This window comes from Anomaloglossus baeobatrachus, chromosome 5, assembly GCF_048569485.1.
Source record: "Anomaloglossus baeobatrachus isolate aAnoBae1 chromosome 5, aAnoBae1.hap1, whole genome shotgun sequence".
In the NCBI taxonomy this organism is placed as follows: Eukaryota; Metazoa; Chordata; class Amphibia; order Anura; family Aromobatidae; genus Anomaloglossus; species Anomaloglossus baeobatrachus.
In genome coordinates, this window is record NC_134357.1 from 317023827 (window position 1) to 317046139 (window position 22313).

General features: G+C 44.7%; 1 protein-coding gene across 2 annotated transcripts in view; it reads right to left on the reverse strand.

The window, feature by feature from the left end:
- Positions 1 to 7456: 7456 nt before the first annotated feature.
- CCDC57 (coiled-coil domain containing 57) overlaps positions 7457 to 22313 on the reverse strand; it is a 248805-nt gene continuing 233948 nt past the window's right edge. For both annotated transcript variants that reach the window (XM_075349739.1, XM_075349738.1), the window contains exon 20: positions 7457 to 8035. In XM_075349739.1, the coding sequence (XP_075205854.1) occupies positions 7872 to 8035 (164 nt within the window). In that variant the 3' untranslated portion in view covers positions 7457 to 7871. The remainder of the gene's footprint in view (positions 8036 to 22313) is intronic.

The following is a 22313-nucleotide window of genomic DNA, read 5'->3' on the forward strand; positions in this document are numbered from 1 at the left end:
GTTTCTGTCCAAATCCATGAAAAGCAGAATTCCAATAGGAACCTCGACAGAGCCATTCATTTCAATGAAGATGCCAGTCACTTTGGAGACTATCTGGTATCTGTCTTCGCAGTATTCATCTTTTTTGTCCATGCACAAAACTGTGGTCTGGCCAAGGACCTGACAGTTTCCTTGAAGTTCTTGCACGATAGGGCTACATTTTCCCATTGAACACAGCTACATTGCAGCATCCACGTTTGTAGATGGATGCATTGGATGCAGGCTATAGGACTACATTACATCTTATGTCGCCATCTAGCTGAAGCTTTGCTCACTGCATGCAATACATTTATAGCCAAGAGCCATATGTAACAAATCTGAAGTTTGAGAAATTATATACAGTTTATATATATATATATATATATATATATATATATATATACACACACACACACACACACACACACACACACACACACACACACACACACACACACACACACACACACATACAGTATGGCTGTGTGACATCTTAGCATAACTGGTGTTAGTATGATACAAGAGTGCCAGAAAGTACACCATACTCTGAGAACAGTAGCGTACATAGAAATCATGGGGCCCATGGCAGAAGTTCTACTTGCCTCCACCACTAAAAAAAAAATACTCAGCTGGGTCACAGAAGAGCATATCTCACAATTTTTCAGCCCTTACAAAGTAATCCTCTTATTAATGCCCCTGGATTCCCCTTTCATTGCACCCATAAAGTTTGATGTAATCAAAAGTGCCCCACAAACAGTATGATACATTACCACCACAGTGAATTTCTCCACAGTACCTCTCACACAAACAGTTTGATGGACCTACAGTACCCCATCAACTACCCTGGCAAAATATAGTATAGTGACTGCAACACAGCATGATCACCATCTGTAACCCCCCACACAGCCTCAATGCAGTTTAATGAACCTGCATACAGTATAATGGCCCCCACACCTCTTCACACTGTATAATGGCCCCCACAAGCCCTCCAAACAGAATAATGGACCCCACACCGCCCTCTGCACAGTATAATGGACTCCACACAAAGCTTCACACTGTATAATTGATTGCATATAGTATAGAGGCCCTCAAATAGCCCTCCATAAAGTAGAAAGGCTCCCTCATGGCACTCCACATATTATAAGGGCCCCCACATAGGCCTTCAAATAGTATAATGAGACCCACATGGCCTACCATATAGTATAATGGGCCCCACACAGCCCTGCATAAAATATTAGGCACCCCCCATAGTCCTTCATATAGTATAATGCAGCCCCTCAAAGTATTCCATATAGCATGATGAGCCCCACATTAGCTTCTACATACTATAATGCACCCCATAGTCCTCCAAATCGTATAATGTACCCCCATAATCCTCCATATATTATAATGTGGTCTCCTTGGCGAGAGGTCTGCAGCTCTGCACATCTCGGCACAGCAGGTGTGCAGTAGTGACGTCATTGCACCCACTGTGCTGAGATGTCAGAGATCAGTGGGAGAATGATGTAGGAGGGAGCAGAGTATTCCCTCTTTCATTGCCTTCAACTGTATCAGAATACGCAACACCAATACACTTGCAAGTGTGATGTCGGGCGGGGAGCCCCTGTGTCGGCGCTGGTATCAGCCCCCGACTCACGGGACCTATAATGCTGTGTGGTCTGCCGCCATTGGCGGTATGTCACTGTCAAGAGGGATTTTGGTGATCTGTATACAATGTGCTAACCCACAGAGCTGTCAATCAGCTGTAGATGGGTGGAAGAAACTGCAGTTCATCAATAAGGAAGACTCCAGACCATATTGACAGTACTCTTCAGCTTGTCCCACACTGCAACTAATTTTTATATTTTTGTCACTATAATTGAGGCAGCTATGACATTCCTGAACTGGTATAGGGCATATACAGTGATGAGCAAAGAGGTACATTGTTTTGAACTTGTGACTTTCATGCTCCATATCTCACCATCCACTACAGCTTTGAGCATGAGATGACCTTCAGTTTATAGACAATCCTCTTGGCTATTTCATACTTAAATTTGACTTGCATCTATTTAGCAGGTGATTAATTATACAGATTCTTGTCATGTGACTGCATTGTTACTGTTTCGTTCCTGGTGATTTAAAAATCTTTTTGATTCCGAAGTGAAAGGTCACTGGTTCAAATCAAGGAGCAGCCATGAAGATTTCCAAGAAATGAGAAACTGCATCATTCAGCTCATCGTTACCAGTCTCTTGGTCAAGAAAATTGCCAAACTTGCATCATGTGAGTGACATGACAGTTGAAGATTATTAAATGAAGTCCTTACATCTGTTAAAAAGCCAACAGGTGGACGTCCAAACAAAATATTGGCGTCAACAAGTCGGCTCATCACAAGGTCTATCAGTTCTGGTGACAAACACACCAGTGTAGGCGGCTCATATGCTTCGTAAAAGTGACATCACAGACATCTATGCATGCACTGTGGGACGCACATTACACAAGTCTGGAATGGTGGCCCAAAAAAGGTGAAGGAACTTCGACTTTAATATAAGTTTCATAAGAAGTGTCCGATCAAGTTTGCAAAGAAGTACGAAAAGCGGATAGTACAAGATTGGTAATGGGTGATTTGGTGTGATGAGACCAAAGTTATTAGACTAGGCTTAGGTAGGTGCAAATGGGTCTGGAAGAAACAAGGTAAAAAAAAAAGGGCTAACGGATTGAGAAATAAAAGGAACTATCAGGTTCAGTGGAGGAAGCCTGATAATATGGGAATTTATCAGCGAAAGGTAGGGGACACTTGACTAGGATCGATGGTAGTCTCAATGTTGAGCTATATGTGTGTATCCTACAAGATGAGTTACTTCGTACATTTTAGTACTATGGGTATGAAAAGAACGTCACAGTCTTCCAGCAGGACAATGACCCCGAAGCATACGTCGAAATTGGCGAAGAAATGGTTCAATAACAATGAAGTAGAGGTGCTGGATTAGCCCTCATAGTCCCCAGACCTCAACCCAATCGAACACTTGTGGGTAGGGTAAAAGAAAAAGCTGTATACATCCCCAAGTGAATCGATCAGTATGCACCAACATTGGGAACATGTAGAAGAGATCTAGGATGAAATTTTGGTCGAGATATGCTTGAATCTGACAGACAGCATGCCCAGAAGGATTCAGGCACTGCTGAAGGTTAATGGTGGGTTTCCAAAATACAAACAAAATAATTAAAATTTTAATTTAGATTTTTGGGAGCAAAACAGTAACAATGCAGATACATGACAAGAATCTGCATAACTAATCATATGCTGAATAGTTGCAAGTCAAATTTATTTACGAGATAGTCAAGATGGTTGTTTATAAAACGAAGATAGTCTCATGCTCAAAGGTGTAGTGGATGGCAAGATATGGAACCTGAAATTCAAAAGATCAAAACATTGTTACCCTTTTGCTTGTCAGTGTATCTATATTTCAGACAATTGTCCTTTTTTTTTTTTTTTTTTTTTTTTTTTTAAATAATCGTGCAAAATTTGCAGAGATCTTGGCCATAAGGAATAGAATTTATATAAATCAGCTGCACAAATGATCGGTTATGGGTGAGATTGGGCCAAGCCAGGATAAGACGTCAACAAAAGTTGGAAACGACGTCAAGCATGCCCTATATCCATGAGCTGCGCAAAATGTCTTATGCAGCATGTCCCCTTATAAATTTTGCCCTTTCATGTATTGTGAAAACTGCTCCAATGTAAGTGATGATGGCAGCAGGAGACGGGTACATGGCAGTCATCCTGGCAGAGGATTGGAATCCTTTTACTTTACTGATGGCTTTAAAGCAGTCCCAGGAGGCAGACCAAGATGCCACAACCTAACCCAGGCTGACAAGCACTGAAAGAGGACCCTCTTTCATACTGGAGCTTACAGTCCATGGGAACACAGAGCAACCTTGGCAGGATTCCCAGATGTCTTACAGAACAGAATCACTTGTCCAGTGATGCCAAGCAGGGAACCGTCTCTGAGTTCTTGTTCTCAGACATAGCTCCCCTCATTTTACAAGTCCTTCATTCATAGGGGCCGGCATAAAATACAGTACTTATGCTATATGGACTGGATCGCTAGAGGTCATTAACAGTAGCGCAGCGTATACGTGACTGGTATGGGTATACTAATTATTTACAGTTAGCACAGTATTTCTATGGTATAGTATCTATAAGTCTGCTTCTGTCATGCGATGTGTCAGGAATGAATATACAGGAATGATAAACTACGCAACAATCCACTTTATTATCAGCAAGGCCTCTTAAAGGGGTTGTACAGGAGTGAACAAGGTTTGCTTACCTCTCTCTAAAACAGCGCCACCCTTGCTGTAAGGGCACGTATAGTACTGCATTTCAGAATGGATCACGTGAACAGGACTGAGCTGAATTTCCGACATTACCCACAAGAGGGTCAGAATTCTTAATGCTTTACTAACTCATTCAGGGTAGGTGACGTGTATGCTTGTCATTAAAGAAGCCTTTCCATTAAGTTTTTTTATTCATTAAATGTGTGTATGTGCATGTAATGTGATGTGAGTGTATTAATATACTCGCCTTCCACCACTCTATGGTGTGCAGCGCCATTTTTCTCTGCTTCTCAGTGATGTCACTGCTCTGCAAATTCCCTGCAGACTCCCTGCATCACACTGCGCTCTACGTTACCTAGAAGTGACTATTAGGGCTCGCCCACACGAGCGTATAAACCGGACCAGTGCAATCCGATAAAAGAAGGGATTGCACTCGGACCAATGTTATTCAATGAGGCAGAGCAGAGCTGTGTATTTTCTCAGCTGTATTCGGTATGCTATGATTTGACTCTGAAATCGGTATAGTGAGAGAAGCAGGACCCAAGGGATTCTTTTGTTAGGGCATAGTGAAGTGTGGATAAGTCAGTACATTATACTGTAGTTAGAACATAACACACAATCTGATATAGGTATTCAGATTAAAGACGCTCAAGGAATCAAGATAGTAAAATATACTTTTTATTGAAAATATTTTTAAAATGTATTTTAATTCCACAGTATAGTACCCAAGGACATGGAGAAAAGGTCATACATATGTTATTAACATCAGCATTAGACAATATCCCATCACAATAGTGAATCTCATATCAGTTCATAGAATATATAAACAAATATGGTCCACATCATAGCGATCATAAAATTCTAGTACTAAACACGATATGTATCTCCTCAATATAATCTTTTTAAGATATATTTATGATGCTTAATATCAACAGTTATCACAATTGGTAGCCATAAAAATATATATAACAATAGTGCACATTCCATCATTGAAGCAAATTGCTAACTAAAGTACTTAAAGTGCTATGTGTTATAGAGTAATATGGGACTTGTAGTTCCCCAATTAAATCTGCATAATAATCCCCATGACTAGCCATTCCTCCACCTGTTTTTTATGCCTCATACCAGTTACAAAGGTGTATTGTTAATATATATTATACCATTAAAGCAGATTAATGATTGGGATATTCAAAGTGCTATGTGTTAGTATGGGACTTGTAGTTCCTTAGTTATATCTATTGCACAGTAATTATGTGGCAGATAATTCCTTCACTTACTCATTATGTATAGCAAGGTTGCTGCATTAATGATAATGAATCCACATGTCTACTGCAGTAGATAAACCACTGATGTGCTACTTCCTGGGACCAAATATCCACGTCCTTCAACCCCAACACGCGTTTCGCCACTTCTTCTTCGGGGGGGGGGGGTGTGAAATGTGGATTTATTATCATAATAAATATATCTTAAAAAGATTATATTGAGGAGATACATAACATCTGTTTAGTACTAGAATTTTATGATCACTATGATGTGTACCATATTTGTTTATATATTTTATGAACTGATATGAGATTCACTATTGTGATGGGATATTGTCTAATGCTGATGTTAATAACATATGTATGACCTTTTATCCATGTCCTTGGGTACTATACTGTGGAATTAAAATACATTTTAAAAATATTTTCAATAAAAAGTATATTTTACTATCTTGATTTCTTGAATACCTATATCAGATTATTGTGTGTTTCGTCCTGTTGTAGAAGCTTTACCACTCAGGTGGGGAAGTCCATACAATTATTTTGGAAAACTTGTGAGTTGTAGTTAGAACATAATCTAAATTAAAATTCCAGGATGGGAATCATTTTTTTTAAAAAGATTATGCAAAAAAACCCCCACAAGAAACACATTTTATACATTAAATAAACTTTATTAAAAACATACAATAACACACTTTTGGTATTGCTACACACCCCAGACATCATGTACATGGCATGACAATGACATGGCACATATGACAAGACGTGTAAACCATAAAAAAAAATTAGTGATAATGTATAAAAGTATAAATATCATAACAAGGCCTCATATAGTTATGAAATAAAAAAAATTATGATGGATGAATACATTTTGCCTACAAACTGGAACCAGTGCATGACTGATCTGGATCCACAAGCTCCAGAGCAGGTCAGCAGATAAGATTGCTGTTCTGTAGAAGTGCTCGTCCATATAATTAGGAGATAAACGGAAGTAAAAATGTGCCAGTAACGAGTTTTAAATCAGCGTTTCAAAGGGAGCCTGTTATGTTGGAAATGATCTGCAGGCTGGATGTTATAGAGCAGGAGCTGATCAGATTGATATACATTGTTGTGGGAAAAGTTTCAGAAAATCTTGAAAATTATTCACTGAAATCATGTACACATGAGTCCAGTGGGCGGTCCTACTAGTGATTGACAAAAGAAAGTATATCTGGTACACCAATGGTGTGAACATGGTGCAAGACTGAAAAAACATAACTGTACAATAGGATAAAGAGTTGCACACCAGTCACAATGTATAGGGGAATAATGAAAAGCAGAACTGCTATGGGAATACTAGACTGAAAAATAGAATGGACTATGTGAAGAAAGTGAAAAAAACCATGAGAAATGGCATATGCATAACTGCTATTAATAATAGGAATGAGAGATGTTTAGCCATTGTATTGATCAACGCAAAAGAGCCCCAAAACCAACGCCAAGGTAATCTCTATTTTGGGGTCCCTAACTTATGTGTAACCTCACCTGCAGTTAGAAAACTTGCTCTGTATGGGAAGTAAAGGACCAAGCTATATATATATGAAGTGAAACAAATGGCTGTAGGTGGGGAAGGGTTCTCAGACAAAAAGTGCATACTAACTAAAGGTTACATATAGGATAGGGACCCCAAAAATAGAGATTACCTTGCTTTTGGGGCTCTTTTGCATTGATCAATACAATGGCTAAACATCTCTTATATTCCTATTATTCATAGCAGTTATGCATATTCCATGTTCATGTTTTTTTTCTCACTTTTTCAGATAGTCAATTGTATTTTTCAGTCTAGTATTCCCATAGCAGTTTTGCTTTTCATCATTCCCATATACATTGTGACTGGTGTGCAACTTTGTATCCTAATGTATAGTTCTACTAGTGATTGACAGTCATCCTGTATTACTGCATAGAGCGATAGCTGTCAATCACTAGTAGGACCGCCCAATGGACTCATGCTACAAGCAACAGGGATTTCAATGAATAAAATACAAGTTATCTGAATTTTTTGTGCTTACAATTGTGATACCTATGACCGGAGGGTAGACATGTCAGCAACTTAAAAGGTCTCTATGGGGGTGATAAGTTAGGATGGTGGGTTAGAACGCTGGGACCTCAGCTGAAACTGAACAGAGCCTAGCCTGAGTGTAATGGAGGTCTCCCATGAGTACTGTTGCTCCATTCATCCTTTATGGGCCTGCCAGAGATAGCCGAGTGCAGAATACAATTCCTTCTTAGCTCAGTAATCAGTCTCGTATGTTATAGTTCCGAATCTTTGGGGTGTTGTGGGATCCTCTTCCCTTGGTCTGTCTGTTATTAAATGGGTGACTGGGCTTCTCAGAACCTTTCCTCATGGGAGACTGTTTTGTATTTTGGTCCCTCAGATCTGGCTGTATTCTTGTAGTGGTCACTGTATGTAGAACATGGACATATTAGTAAGATACACCTGATTATTGATAGCTTTAGGCACAATAATACTTAAATGGGTTGCCCACATCTGGGGACATTTTTTGTTTTACGTATTTACATATATTTGTGACTAACAATCAGTTTTGCAATTTGGATTCATGATAAACTTTGCTTTTCTAGGCTCTTAGTTTCCATGTAAATTCAACTTGGTGGTCTGATGAGGTAGGGAAAAAAAAAACAAGTAAGAGCTAGAAATTCCCTTTATCGGACTGGCACAATGAGCTCACTGACTGCTTCTCAGTTAACTCACTTAGTTGTTAGCAATAGAGAATCCCACACAGAGTGTATAGATGTCAAATGGTGCTAAACTGTCATCTCAGACATAAAAAGAGCTAGGAAGAAGAGAAGGGAGAAACAAAAGCGCAAAAATGAATCTCAGTATATTTATATGGCGTGTAGCTAGCTGGTGGTGAAGTCTTAAAGGGGTTAGTTACCCCTGCAACCAATGATTGTTAAGCACAACCCCTTTATATGTCACGACTTAAATAAGCTTTATTGCATACATATTTGAATCTGCAGAGTTTATAGCTAATTTTCCTATGCTAATTTAAAGGGATATTCTCATCTCCAAGATCCTATCCCAATATGTAGTAGGTGTAATAATAAGAATATTTGCAAATATCTCAAATTAGAAATGTAGTATAGTTCTCCTGATATAGCCATGTCTCTTACTTCATGTGCAGGGCATTGCAGGTTAGGTATCCATATAGTAACAGTTAGTTGCTGATGGTTGTAACCATGGATATCTAAGCTGCAATGCCCTGCACATGAGGTAAGGGACATAGCTAATCAGGAGAACTATACTAAATGTCTAATTGGAGATAATTGCTAATATTATTATCATTACACCTACTACATATTGGGATAGGATCTGGGAGATGGGGATACAAATTTAACCCAATTATAACTATAACACTATATCATACAATGTTTTAATTAAAAATTTCTGAACATTCTCTTCAGGAGGTTCACACAGCAAACCCAGGAGAGGTTCACGCTGGCGAATGATTTACTAACGCTCTGCAATGTGTGGCATCTCACCCAGACGGATAGTTCATAATAGCCCAATCGCCTGATGTGAACACTGTTGACATTGTGTCTGATGGGGAAGTGGTGCGATAACCCGCTGACAGCTCCAAACTGGATGAGGCAATTATAGTGCAGGCCAGAGAAACGCTCTGCAATGCTGCTCTGCAGTTACAACACACAAGAGGAGACTAGGTCAGATACTGAAACCGGAGACGTATCATGCCACATGAAAGAACGGTCAGCCAGGACTAGAATCCAGATTCTGCACAATGACCTGCAATGGACCGTGGATGGCATCTACAAGGCATATACGTTCTTTATGTCCTACTCTATGGGGTATAGCAATCCTCAAGTAATAGATAACTAGTAACCCAAACAAAGTTTTCTCAACAACATTGCTATGTTGTCTGTTGGTTTTAGGTGATCTGTAAAAGAGCACAAAATATAAGAATGCAAATTTCTTGTTGGCAAAGGAGTAGTGAACAGCCCTAATTAGGTCTAGTGTCCGCTCCATGCCGCTGCTTGCATCTCGAAGTTTTGGCTGCAGCTGTGACCTCATGTCAACTACACACGTCACCGCTGCAACCAATCACTGACCTCAATAGCTCGTATTGTCTACCTTGGCACAGCTGCTGAGCTCAGTGACTGGCTGCAGCGGTGATGTGCACGTTTTATCACCAATGCAGGCAAAACAGAGCAGTGGCCCCATGCAGGGTTAGTACCTGCTGTTATTTTAGCTATATAAGAGCATTTGGGAACCGCTTTCCTGAAAGAGGATGGCACTACTTTAACATTGATGGCCTATCCTTAGGATAAGACATCAATGTCTGATTGGAAGGGGTGTGACACTCAGCACCCGCACCGAACAGCTGTTCTCTGTGCCGGAAATGCTCAGTTCCCGGAGCTGACACTTCTTCTGATAGCGGCAGAGGCTGAGTACTGCACATCCGCCTCCTATTAATCTGAATGGGAAACGAATGTGCAGTACCCATCGACGGTCACTATCAGTTGATGGGGCAGCTCCAGAACTGAACATTTACAGCCGCCTGCACAGAAAAGAGCTGAATGGCAAGGGTGCTGGGTGTCAGACCCCGGACGATCAGAGATTGATGACCTATCCTTAGGGCAGCTTTGCACACTACGACATCGCAGGTGCGATGTCAGTGGGGTCAAATCGAAAGTGACGCACATCCGGCGTCACTTGCGATGTCGTAGTGTGTAATTCCTTGATGATACGATGAACGAGCGCAAAAGCGTTGTTATCGTATCATCGGTGCAGGCTCCGACATTTCCATAATGCCGGTGCCGCAACAGGTACGATGTAGTTCCTCGTTCCTGCGGCAGCACACATCACTGTGTATGAAGCCGCAGGAGCGAGGAACTTCTCCTTACCTGCCGCCAGCGGCTATACGGAAGGAAGGAGGTGGGCGGGATGTTTACATCCTGCTCATCTCCGCCCCTCCGCCGCCATTGGCCGCCTGCCGTCGCTGTGACGCCAAAAAACCCGCCCCCTTAGGAAGGAGGCGGGTCGCCGGCCAGAGCGACAGTCGCAGGACAGGTGAGTGCATGTGAAGCTGGCATAGCGATAATTATCGCTACGCCAGCTGTCACAAGATATCGTACCTGCGACGGGGGCGGGGACTATCGCGTGCGACATCGCAGCATCGGCTTGCGATGTCGCACCATGCAAAGCCCACCTTAGGATAGCTACAAAATACATACAGCTGCACTCTAAAATGTTAACAATGAATAAGGGAACTCTGGTATTGCATTACTGCTATAGGAAGATTTAAAAATAGTCTGTCTGACTTAGCACCCCGCCCTATAACCAGGCTGTTTCTGTCCTCCTTTGTAGCTGGATCCTAGCTTCCCAGATATGTTGTTTTTTAACTCAGATAGAGGCGTTTGAGTTATGGTCCCGGTAGATTGAGATATACCTTGGCATGGTTACCGGGCTCACAAGCATTAGCCAATACATAAACTAAGTATTTCTTTTTTCAAATATTCCTATAGCAGTAATACAATACCACAGTTCCCTTATTCATTGTTAAAAAATTGTTTAAAAGAACTGAAGTCCTCAGTGGTTGATACCTTTTAATGGCTAACTGAATATATGGTAATAATAGCAAGCTTTCCAGACTACACAGGTCTCTTCTTCAGGCTCAATATAACACAAAATCTGAAGAGTCACATATTTATACACAACAGGACATAGAATAGAGCAGTAAAAAAAAAAAAAACAAGTTATGTGAAGCAGAACTATCACTATGGCAAGGGGGCAAACTGTTGTAGCCATAAATATTGCTGTAGTTCAGTGTGAAAGTTTTATTTTCCTCTGATTGGGGTCTGGTCCGGGCTTATTTATTGTTAGCATTTTAGAGTGCAGCTGTATGTGTTTTGTAGTTATATTGTGTTTTCAGCTAGCACCTTTTCACACCTGTTGGATGTGCGGGTCAGTCATTTTGATATATTTGTAGTGCTATCCTCAAGATAGGCCATCAGTGTTAAAGTAGTGACAAACCTCTTTAAAGTGGAAAACCCCTTTCATCTTTATGTTTAATATTTTATTTGTAGATTTTTATGTGTCTGGGATACATGATCTGTGTCATCCCAGTCTTCCTGCAGTATGTGGACTGCAAACCATGATCCAGTACGTGCTGGTTAATACATCATGATTCCCAGTGATCGACTCAGAAAATATTGCAGACAGAGCACAGGTAATGCTCTTGCTCCCTACAGACTCTTGGAAGTCAGTGACATCATTCAGCCGTCATGGGTTTCGATGGCGTGAGAGGCTTGCACACTTTCATATCATGTATTAAAAAAGACTGACAGTCAGAACTTGGCATCTCATCCACTGGGAAAGAATCCACAAACAACACAAATCATGTAGAAATGTTGTGTAATACACGCAGACACTCCAAACATTTACATAAACTGAAGGTAATGACCGGCAGTAACACCTCTGCTTATGGCAGGTTATCACAGGTCAGTGCACTGGGAATCATTCACCAGATCTTTCAAAAAGTGGTGACACAGCGCTATTTACCTTACATGTGTCCCAGCAATATCAACGATTCTTCTATAGTTATGAGCTTTTAAAGAGTACATATAAATACATTTGTCCAAACCTGGGTCACAAACCTGGAATCCCACTGATCTACAGGACATGTATATGTATGTATGTGTGTGTGTGTGTGTGTGTGTGTGTGTGTGTATATGTATACAGTACACACCAAACGTTTGGACACACCTACTCATTCAAAGAGTTTCCTTTATTTTCAGGACTCTGAAAATTGTAGATTCATATTGAAGGCATCAAAACTATGAATTAACACATGTGGAATGAAATACTTAAAAAAGTGTGAAACAACTGAAAATATGTCTTATATTCTAGGTTCTTCAAAGTAGCCATCTTTTGCTTTGATTACTGCTTTGCACACTCTTGGCATTCTCTTGATGAGCTTCAAGAGGTAGTCACCGGAAATGGTCTTCCAACAGTCTTGAAGGAGTTCCCAGAGATGCTTAGCACTTGTTGGCCCTTTTGCCTTCACTCTGCAGTCCAGCTCACCCCAAACCATCTCGATTGGGTTCAGCTCTGGTGACTGTGGAGACCAGGTCATCTGATGTGGCACCCCATTACTTTCCTTTTTAGTCAAATAGCCCTTACACAGCCTGGATGTGTGTTTGGGGTCATTGTCCTGTTGAAAAATAAATGATGGTCCAACTAAACGCAAACCGGATGGAATAGCACGCCGCTGCAAGATGCTGTGGTAGCCATGCTGGTTCTGTATGCCTTCAATTTTGAATAAATCCCCAACAGTGTCACCAGCAAAGCACCCCACACCATCACACCTCCTCCTCCATGCTTCACGATGGGAACCAGCCATGTAGAGTCCATCCGTTCACCTTTTCTACAAAGATACGGTGGTTGGATCCAAAGATCTCAAATTTGGACTCATCAGACCAAAGCACAGATTTCCACTGGTCTAATGTACATTCCTTGTATTCTGTAACCCAAACAAGTCTCTTCTGCTTGTTGCCTGTCCTTCGCAGTGGTTTCCTAGCAGCTATTTTACTATGAAGGCCTGCTGCACACAGTCTCCTCTTAACAGTTGTTCTAGAGATGAGAAGGTGTGTCCAAACTTTTAGTCTGTACTAATATATATACATATATATATATATATATATATATATATATATATATATATACACACACACATACATACATACATACATACATGTCCTGTAGATCAGTGGGATTCCAGGTTTGAGACCCCCACCTATCACTCAAAAACCTGACCTGAAAAGTGCTGTATGAGCATGTGCACAGAACGGAGTATGGGCTCAATAGTAAAGCGGGCTTTACACGCAACGACATCGCTAACGAGATGTCGTTGGGGGCCACGGAAGTCGTGGAGCACATCCGGCCTTGTTAGTGACGTCGTTGCGTGTGAAACGCATGAACGACCGTTAACGATCAAAATTACTCACCTAATAGTTGATTGTTGACACATCGTTCTAATCCCAATTATCGTTGCTGTTGCAGGACGCAGGTTGTTCGTCGCTCCTGCGGCAGCACAAATCGCTATGTGTGACACCACAGGAACGACGAACATCACCGTACCTGCGGCCGCCGGCAATGAGGAAGGAAGGAGGTGGGCGGGATATTCCGCCCGCTCATCTCCGCTTCTATTGGGCGGCCGCTTAATGACGCCGCTGTGACGCCGAACGAACCTCCCCCTTAAAGGAGAGAATGTTCGGCGACCACAGCGACGTCGGTGAAGAGATAATTGCGTGTGACGCTGCCCTAGCGATATTGTTTGCTACGGCAGCAATCACCCCGTGACGCGCCACCGACGTGGGTGGGTGCTATCGCTAGCGATGTCGCAGCGTGTAAAGCCCGCTTTAGCCTAAACTTTCTGCTGGTGTCCTATTACAAGCTGGTAGAGCACTGAGAAAGCCGATACTGACACTGAAACTATGGTCCTTAGATTGTATTTAATAATACTGTACATACAGTGGGCACAGAAAGTATTCAGACCCCTTTAAATTTTTCACTCTGTTTAATTTTTTAACTCATTAATATACACTCTGCACCTCATCTTGACAGAAAAAATACAGAAATGTAGGCATTTTTGCAAATTTATTAAACAAGAAAAACTGAAATATCACATGGTCATAAGTATTCAGACCCTTTGATCAGACAATCATATTTAAGTCACATGCTGTCCATTTCCTTGTGATCCTCCTTGAGATGGTTCTACTCCTACATTAGAGTCCAGCTGGGTTTAATTAAACTGATAGGACTTCATTTGGAAAGGCACACACCTGTCTGTATAAGACCTCACAGCTCACAGTGCATGTCAGACAAAATGAGAATCATGAGGTCAAAGGAAATGCCCAAGGAACTCAGAGACAGAATTGTTGCAAGGCACAGATCTGGCCAAGGTTACAAAAGAATTTCTGCAGTACTCAAGGTACCTAAGAGCACAGTGGCCTCCATAATCCTTAAATGGAAGACGTTTGGAACCACCAGAACTCTTCTTTGACCTGGCCGTCCAGCCAAACTGAGCAATCGTGGGAGAAGAGCCTTGGTGAGAGAGGTAAAGAAGAACCCCAAGATCACTGAGGCTGAGCTCCAGGGATGCAGTAGGGAGATGGGAGAAAGTTCCACAAAGTCAACTATCACCGCAGCCCTCCACCAGTCAGGCCATTATGGCCGAGTGACTAGACGGAAGCCTCTCCTCAGTGCAAGACATATGAAAGCCAGCATAGAGTTTGCAAAAAAACACATGGAGGACTCCCAGACTATGAGAAATAAGATTCTCTGGTCTGATGAGACAAAGATAGAACTTTTTGGTGATAATTCTAAGTGATATGTGTGGAGAAAACCATTTGAAAAGGTTTTGGTACCGTGTTAGCCAGTTGAAAAATTATTGAATGTTCTCAGTGAGAGGAACAAAATTATAATCTTTTGATACCTTTTAATGGCTAACTGAAATAAAATAAAGTGATGTTATAAAGCAAGCTTTCGAGACATCTCAGGTCCCTTCATCAGGCATGGTATGACAAAATATCTGAAGAAACAGAGCAGAGGGATGGAAAAAACCAGGCACTGCTCATCACCTGCCCAATACAATCCCAACAGTGAAACATGGTGGTGGCGGCAGCATCATGCTACAGGGGTGTTTTTCAGCTGCAGGGAGAGGACGACTGATTGCAATTGAAGGAAAGATGAATGTGGCCAAGTACAGAGATATCCTGGAAGAAAACCTCTTCCAGAGTGCTCTGGACCTTAGACTTGGCTGGAGGTTCATCTTCCAACAAGACAAGGACCCTAAAAACACAGCTAAAATAACAAAGAATTGGCTTCAGAACAACTCTGTGACCATTCTTGACTGGCCCAGCCAGAGCCCTGACCTAAGCTCAATTGAGCATCTCTGGAGAGACCTGAAAATGGCTGTCCACCAACGTTCACCATCCAACCTGACAGAACTGGAGCGGATCTGCAAGGAAGAATGGAAGAGGATCCCCAAATCCAGGTGTGGAAAACTTATTGCATGATTTCCAAGAAGACTCATGGCTGTACTAGCTCAAAAGGGTGCTTCTACTCAATACTGAGCAAAGGGCCTGAATACTTATGACCGTGTGATATTTCCGTTTTTCTTGTTTAATAAATTTGCAAAAATTTCTATTCTTTTCTGTCAAGATGAGGTGCACATTATTATTATGAGTGTACATTAACCCCTTAACGACCGCGGGCAGTAAAATTACGTCCTAAATGACATAATGTTACTGTCTGCGGTCCTCCGGCGGCAGCATGCCGCGATTGGCACACATCTCAGCTGATTTTCACAGCTGAAATGTGTGCCTGCTAGGCACGAGCAGAATCGTTATCTGCTCGTGCCGATTAACCCCTTATATGGCGCTGTCAATATGTGACAGCGCCATTATAAGCGCCATCGCGGTAAAGTTATACTTACCGCCCGATACCGGAAGTCACGTGACGCGATCACGTGACTTCGATAGTTGTCATGGTAGCACAGGGTCATGTGATGACTCCTGTACTACACCTGACTTGCTTTCACTTTCGCTGTGCCCGGGGCACAGCAAAAGAGAAAGAGAGCGTATCTGCTGTTTACAGCCTTGTAGCTGTGATCAGCAGATACTGCAGAGCGATCGGAATGCTGATCGCAATAGCCCCCTAGGGGGACTAGTAAAATAAAAAAAAAAAAAGTTAAAAAAAAAGTTTTAAAAAATTAAAAAAACCCAAAAAATCTAAAAGTTCAAATCACCCCCCATTCGCCCCATTGAAAATTAAAGGGTTAAAAAAATAAAAAATATACACACATTTGGTATCGCCGCGTTCAGAAACGCCCGATCTACCAAAATATAAAATCAATTAATCTCATCAGTATACGGCGTAGCGGCAAAAAAATTCCAAACGCCAAAATGACGTTTTTTTGTCGCCACAACTTTTGCGCAAAATGCAATAAGAGGCGATCAAAACGTAGCATCTGCGCAAAAATGGTACCGTTAAAAACGTCAGCTCGAGACGCAAAAAAAAAGCCGTCACTGAGCCATAGATCCTGAAAAATGAGAACGCTACGGGTCACGGAATATGGCATAAAACGTGCGCCACTTTTTTCGGACAAACTTCCGATTTTTTTTTAACCCCTTATATAAAAGTAAACCTATACATGTTTGGTGTCTACGAACTCGCACTGACCTGAGGCATCACACCCACACATCAGTTTTACCATATAGTGAACACAGTGAATAAAATATCTCAAAAACCATAGTGCTATCGCACTTTTTTTGCAATTTTTCTGCATTTGGAATATTTTTGCCGTTTTCCAGTACACTATATGGTAAAACTGATGGTTTCATTTAAAAGTACAGCTCGTTCCGCAAAAAATGAGCCCTCACATGACCATATTGACTGAAAAATAAAAAAAAGAGAATTTTGTTTACTTACCGTAAATTCTTTTTCTTATAGTTCCGACATGGGAGACCCAGACCATGGGTGTATAGCTTCTGCCTCCGGAGGACACACAAAGTACTACACTAAAAAGTGTAGCTCCTCCCTCCTAGCATATACATCCCCTGGATAACCAAATACAGCCAGTTTAGTGCAAAAGCTGAAGGAGGACATCCACCCACAAGTAGAGATAGAGCAAAACCCGGAACAACCGGAACCTCTGTCTACAACCACAGCCGGTGAAAACACACGGAACAAGAAAACTGCCAACAGGCAACAGGGAGGGTGCTGGGTCTCCCATGTCGGAACTATAAGAAAAAGAATTTACGGTAAGTAAACAAAATTCTCTTTTTCTTCATCGTTCCTTATGGGAGACCCAGACCATGGGACGTCTCAAAGCAGTCCATGGGTGGGAATAAACAGAAAACTGAGAAGTAGGCGGAACCTAACTTCACAAATGGGCGACAGCCGCCTGAAGGATGCGTCTGCCCAAGCTCGCATCTGCCGAAGCATGAGCATGCACTTGGTAGTGCTTCGAAAAGGTATGCAGAATAGACCAAGTGGCAGCCTGACAGACCTGCTGAGCCGTAGCCTGGTGCCTGAAAGCCCAAGAGGCACCGACAGCTCTGGTCGAGTGTGCCTTGATCCCCGGCGGGGGAGGCACTTGAGTACACTGGTAGGCATCGGAAATGGCCGACCTAATCCAGCGAGCTAGGGTCGGCTTAGAAGCCGAGAGGCCCTTACGCTGACCAGTGGTCAGCACAAAAAGAGAGGTGCACCGCCTAAGAGCAGCGGTGCGAGACACAAAGATCCGGAGCGCCCGCACCAGATCCAGAGTATGCAACGCTTTTTCAAAGCGATGAACAGAAGCCGGACAAAAGGAAGGCAGGGAAATATCCTGGTTAAGGTGGAAAGGAGATACCACCTTAGGAAGAAAGTCCGGAGACGGACGAAGAACCACCTTGTCTTGGTGAAAAACCAAAAAAGGTGACTCCGAGGAGAGCGCAGCCAAATCAGAGACTCTCCTGAGGGAAGTTATGGACACTAGAAAGACCACTTTCTGTGAAAGACGAGACAAAGAAACCTACCTAAGTGGCTCAAAAGGGGGTTTCTGCAAGGCCGTGAGGACCAGATTAAGGTCCCAGGGATCCAGAGGCCGCCGGTAAGGCGGAATGATGTGAGATGCGCCCTGCATGAAGGTGCGCACCTGAGCCAGCCGGGCGATACGCCGCTGGAACAACACTGATAGAGCCGAGACCTGTCCCTTGAAGGAATTTAGGGATAGTCCTAGCTGCAGACCAGACTGCAGAAAGGACAGGATGGTTGGCAAGGAAAAAGGCCAAGGAGCATGGCCGGAAGAACGACACCAGGACAGGAAAATTCTCCAGGTCCTGTGATATATCTTGGCCGAGGAAGACTTCCGAGCCCGAGTCATAGTGGAGATGACTTCGGGAGGAATGCCGGAAGCCGTCAGGATCCAGGACTCAAGAGCCACGCCGTCAATCTGAGAGCCGCAGAATTCTGGCGGAAAAACGGACCTTGTGAGAGAAGGTCTGGGCGGTCCGGGAGATGCCACGGCACCTCTACGGACAGACGGAGCAGGTCTGGGTACCAGGCTCGCCTGGGCCAGTCTGGAGCAATGAGTATGACCCGACGGCCCTCCGTTCTGATCTTGCGCAGGACTCTGGGCAAGAGAGCTAGAGGGGGAAACACGTAAGACAGACGGAACTGGGACCAATCCTGAACCAGCGCGTCCGCTGCAAAGGCCTGAGGATCGTGGGAGCGAGCCACGTAAACCGGGACCTTGTTGTTGTGCCGGGATGCCATTAGATCCACTTCCGGAGTGCCCCACTTGCGGCAGATCGACCGGAACACTGCCGAATGCAGAGCCCACTCGCCGTTGTCCACGGTTTGACGGCTGAGATAATCTGCCTCCCAGTTTTCTACGCCTGGGATGTGGACTGCGGATATGGTGGACTTGGAGTCCTCCGTCCACTGAAGGATGCGTTGAACATCCAACATTGCCAGGCGGCTGCGAGTCCCGCCCTGGTGATTGATGTAGGCAACTGCTGTCGCGTTGTCTGACTGGACTCGAATGTACTTGCCCGCCAACAGGTGGTGAAAGGCTACGAGAGCTAAGAGCACAGCTCTGATTTCCAGCACATTGATCGAGAGGGCTGATTCGGACGGAGTCCAAGTGCCCTGTGCTCGGTGGTGGAGAAATACTGCTCCCCAGCCGAATAGACTGGCATCCGTGGTGAGGATCACCCAGGACGGGGTCAGGAAGGAGCGTCCCTGAGACAGAGAGAGGGGCCGAAGTCACCACTGAAGAGAGCTCCTGGTCTGTGGCGACAGAGCCACCAACCTGTGCAAGAAAGAAGTCCGCTTGTCCCAACAGCGGAGAATGTCCAGCTGCAGAGGACGCAGATGGAACTGGGCAAAGGGAACCGCTTCCATTGACGCCACCATCTGACCCAGCACCTGCATGAGGTGCCTGATGGAATGACGGCGGGGCCTCAACAGAGAGCGCACCGCCAGATGGAGGGAATGCTGTTTGACTAAGGGCAGCTTGACAAGTGCCGGCAGAGTCTCGAATTGCATCCCTAGGTACGTGAGTTTTTGGGTCGGGGTCAGAGTGGACTTGGGCAGATTGACAAGCCACCCGAATTGAACAAGAGTGGCGAGAGTGAGCGAGACACTCCACTGACAGTCTGCGCTGGATGAAGCCTTGACTAGAAGGTCGTCCAGGTAAGGAATCACTGCCAACCCCTGGAGGTGCAGAACCGCAACCACTGCTGCCATGACCTTGGTAAATACTCGAGGGGCCGTGGCTAACCCGAAGGGGAGAGCCACGAATTGGAAATGTTCCTCTCCGATTGCAAAACGTAGCCAACGCTGGTGTGAAACTGCAATTGGCACATGCAGATAGGCATCTCTGATGTTGATGGATGCCAGGAAATCTCCTTGGGTCATTGAGGCAATGACTGATCGCAGAGACTCCATGCGAAAGTGCCGCACCTGAACATGCTTGTTGAGAAGCTTGAGATCCAGGATGGGCCGGAAGGAACCATCCTTTTTGGGGACTAGGAAGAGATTTGAGTAAAAACCTCTGAACCGTTCCCTGGCGGGAACCGGTACAATTACTCCGTTGGCCTGCAAGGATGCCACGGCCTGAGAGAAGGCGGCGGCCTTGGAGCAGGGGGGAGTTTACAGAAAAAATCTGTTTGGAGGGCTGGAAGAGAATTCTATCCTGTAGCCGTGGGAGATGATATCCCGCACCCACTGATCGGAGACGTGTTGAAACCACACGTCGCCAAAGTGGGAGAGCCTGCCACCGACCAAGGACGTTGCTGGCTCGGCCAGATAGTCAAGAGGAGGCTGCCTTGGTGGCAGCAGCTCCTGCGGACTTTTGTGGACGCGGCTTCTTGCGCCAGGTGGGCTTCTGGTCCTTGGCTGAGTTAGTGGACGAGGCCGAGGGCTTAGAGGACGACCAGTTAGAGGAACGAAAGGAACGAAACCTCGACTGGTTCCTGCCCTGGACAGGTTTCCTGGTTTTAGTCTGTGGCAAGGAAGTACTCTTCCCGCCAGTAGCCTCCTTAATTATTTCATCCAGTTGTTCACCGAACAGCCTGGACCCAGCAAATGGGAGCCCAGCAAGGTACTTCTTTGAGGAAGCATCTGCCCTCCACTGTCGAAGGCACAATATCCTGTGGATAGCGAGGGAATTAGCGGAGGCCACCGCAGTGCGGAGAGAGGCCTCCAGCATGGCAGACATGGCGTAGGCTGAAAAGGCTGAAGCCTGGGAAGTTAAGGTAACCAATTCAGGTATAGAGTCCCTAGTGAGGGAATGCATCTCCTCTAGGGAAGCAGAGATGGCTTTGAGAGCCCACACTGCTGCAAAGGATGGGGAGAACGAGGCCCATGCCGCCTCATAGACAGACTTGGCCAGGAGGTCAACCTGACGGTCAGTGGGATCCTTAAGTGAGGTGCCATCAGCCAAAGATACAACTGTCCAGGCTGAGAGTCTAGACACCGGAGGGTCTACCTTTGGTGAGTGAGCCCACTCCTTGACCACCTCTGGTGGAAAAAGATAACGGTCATCAGAACCACGCTTTGGGAAGCGTTTGTCAGGACAGGCTCTGGGCTTGGACACAGTGGCTTGAAAACTGGAGTGGTTAAAGAACACACTCCTTGTTCTCTTAGGCAAGGTAAACTGGTGCTTTTCTGCCAGAGAGGGTTGCTCCTCTGATACTGGCGGCTTGAGGTCCAGTACAGAATTAATGGACGCAATCAAATCACTCACATCTGCATCACCCTCGGTCAGATCAATGGGGCACATGGAGGTAGCGTCCGAGCCCCCAGTAAAGATATCCTCCTCGTCCTGCGAGTCGGCTCGTGAATCGGAGCCGCGGGACGAGGAAGGAGAGGGGACCCTGCGTCTCCTTTTAGGAGGACGGGGTCTGGGAGCAGATGAAGAATCCTCTGTGAGCTCTGCAGAGCGAGCCGAAGCAGCAGAGGCGCCTTGAGAAGGGGGCTGATGCATGCTCAGCAGAGTCCGGGACAGCTGTCCCATGGATTTGGCAAAGGACTGGGAGATAGACTTAGAAAACAATTCTACCCAAGCCGGGGGTTCAGCCACCGGGGCCGGAGCAGCCGGAGGGACCACTGGGGAGACTCCAGGCTGAGGCACCACCATGTTAGAGCAGGCATCACAATGAGGATATGTGCTCGGTTCAGGCAGTACGAGCTTACATGCAGTGCATATTGAGTACAGCCTTGCTCCTAGTGTGAGACATGCTGCTGAGGTGGAGACTCTGCAGTAAAGAATACACTCCTTCAGAATGACCCCCAGAGAGTGTATAAGAAAGTCCACAAACCAGAGGTTGTGGCTTACCAGACCGTTTTGTGTGCCCTACCGGATTCCACAGCTCGGACCCCCAGACAGGTTGCAGAGATGCAGCAGCCAGCGCCGATCAGTGTGAGAACGCTGATAAAATGGCGCCGGAGTGAGGAGGGGGGGCGGGACCTAGTCCAAGAGCGGGAACCGGAGGGCCAAGGGGATATACAGGGGAGGGGAACATCTCCTCAGAGAGGAGTGTCCTCCCCTGTGCTGAACGGCCGGTGGGCGGCGCTGCACTGTCCCTCTGCATGACTGACATGCAGGGGCAGTGAAAACGAAAGTAGGCCGCAGCCGAAGCCGGGGCCT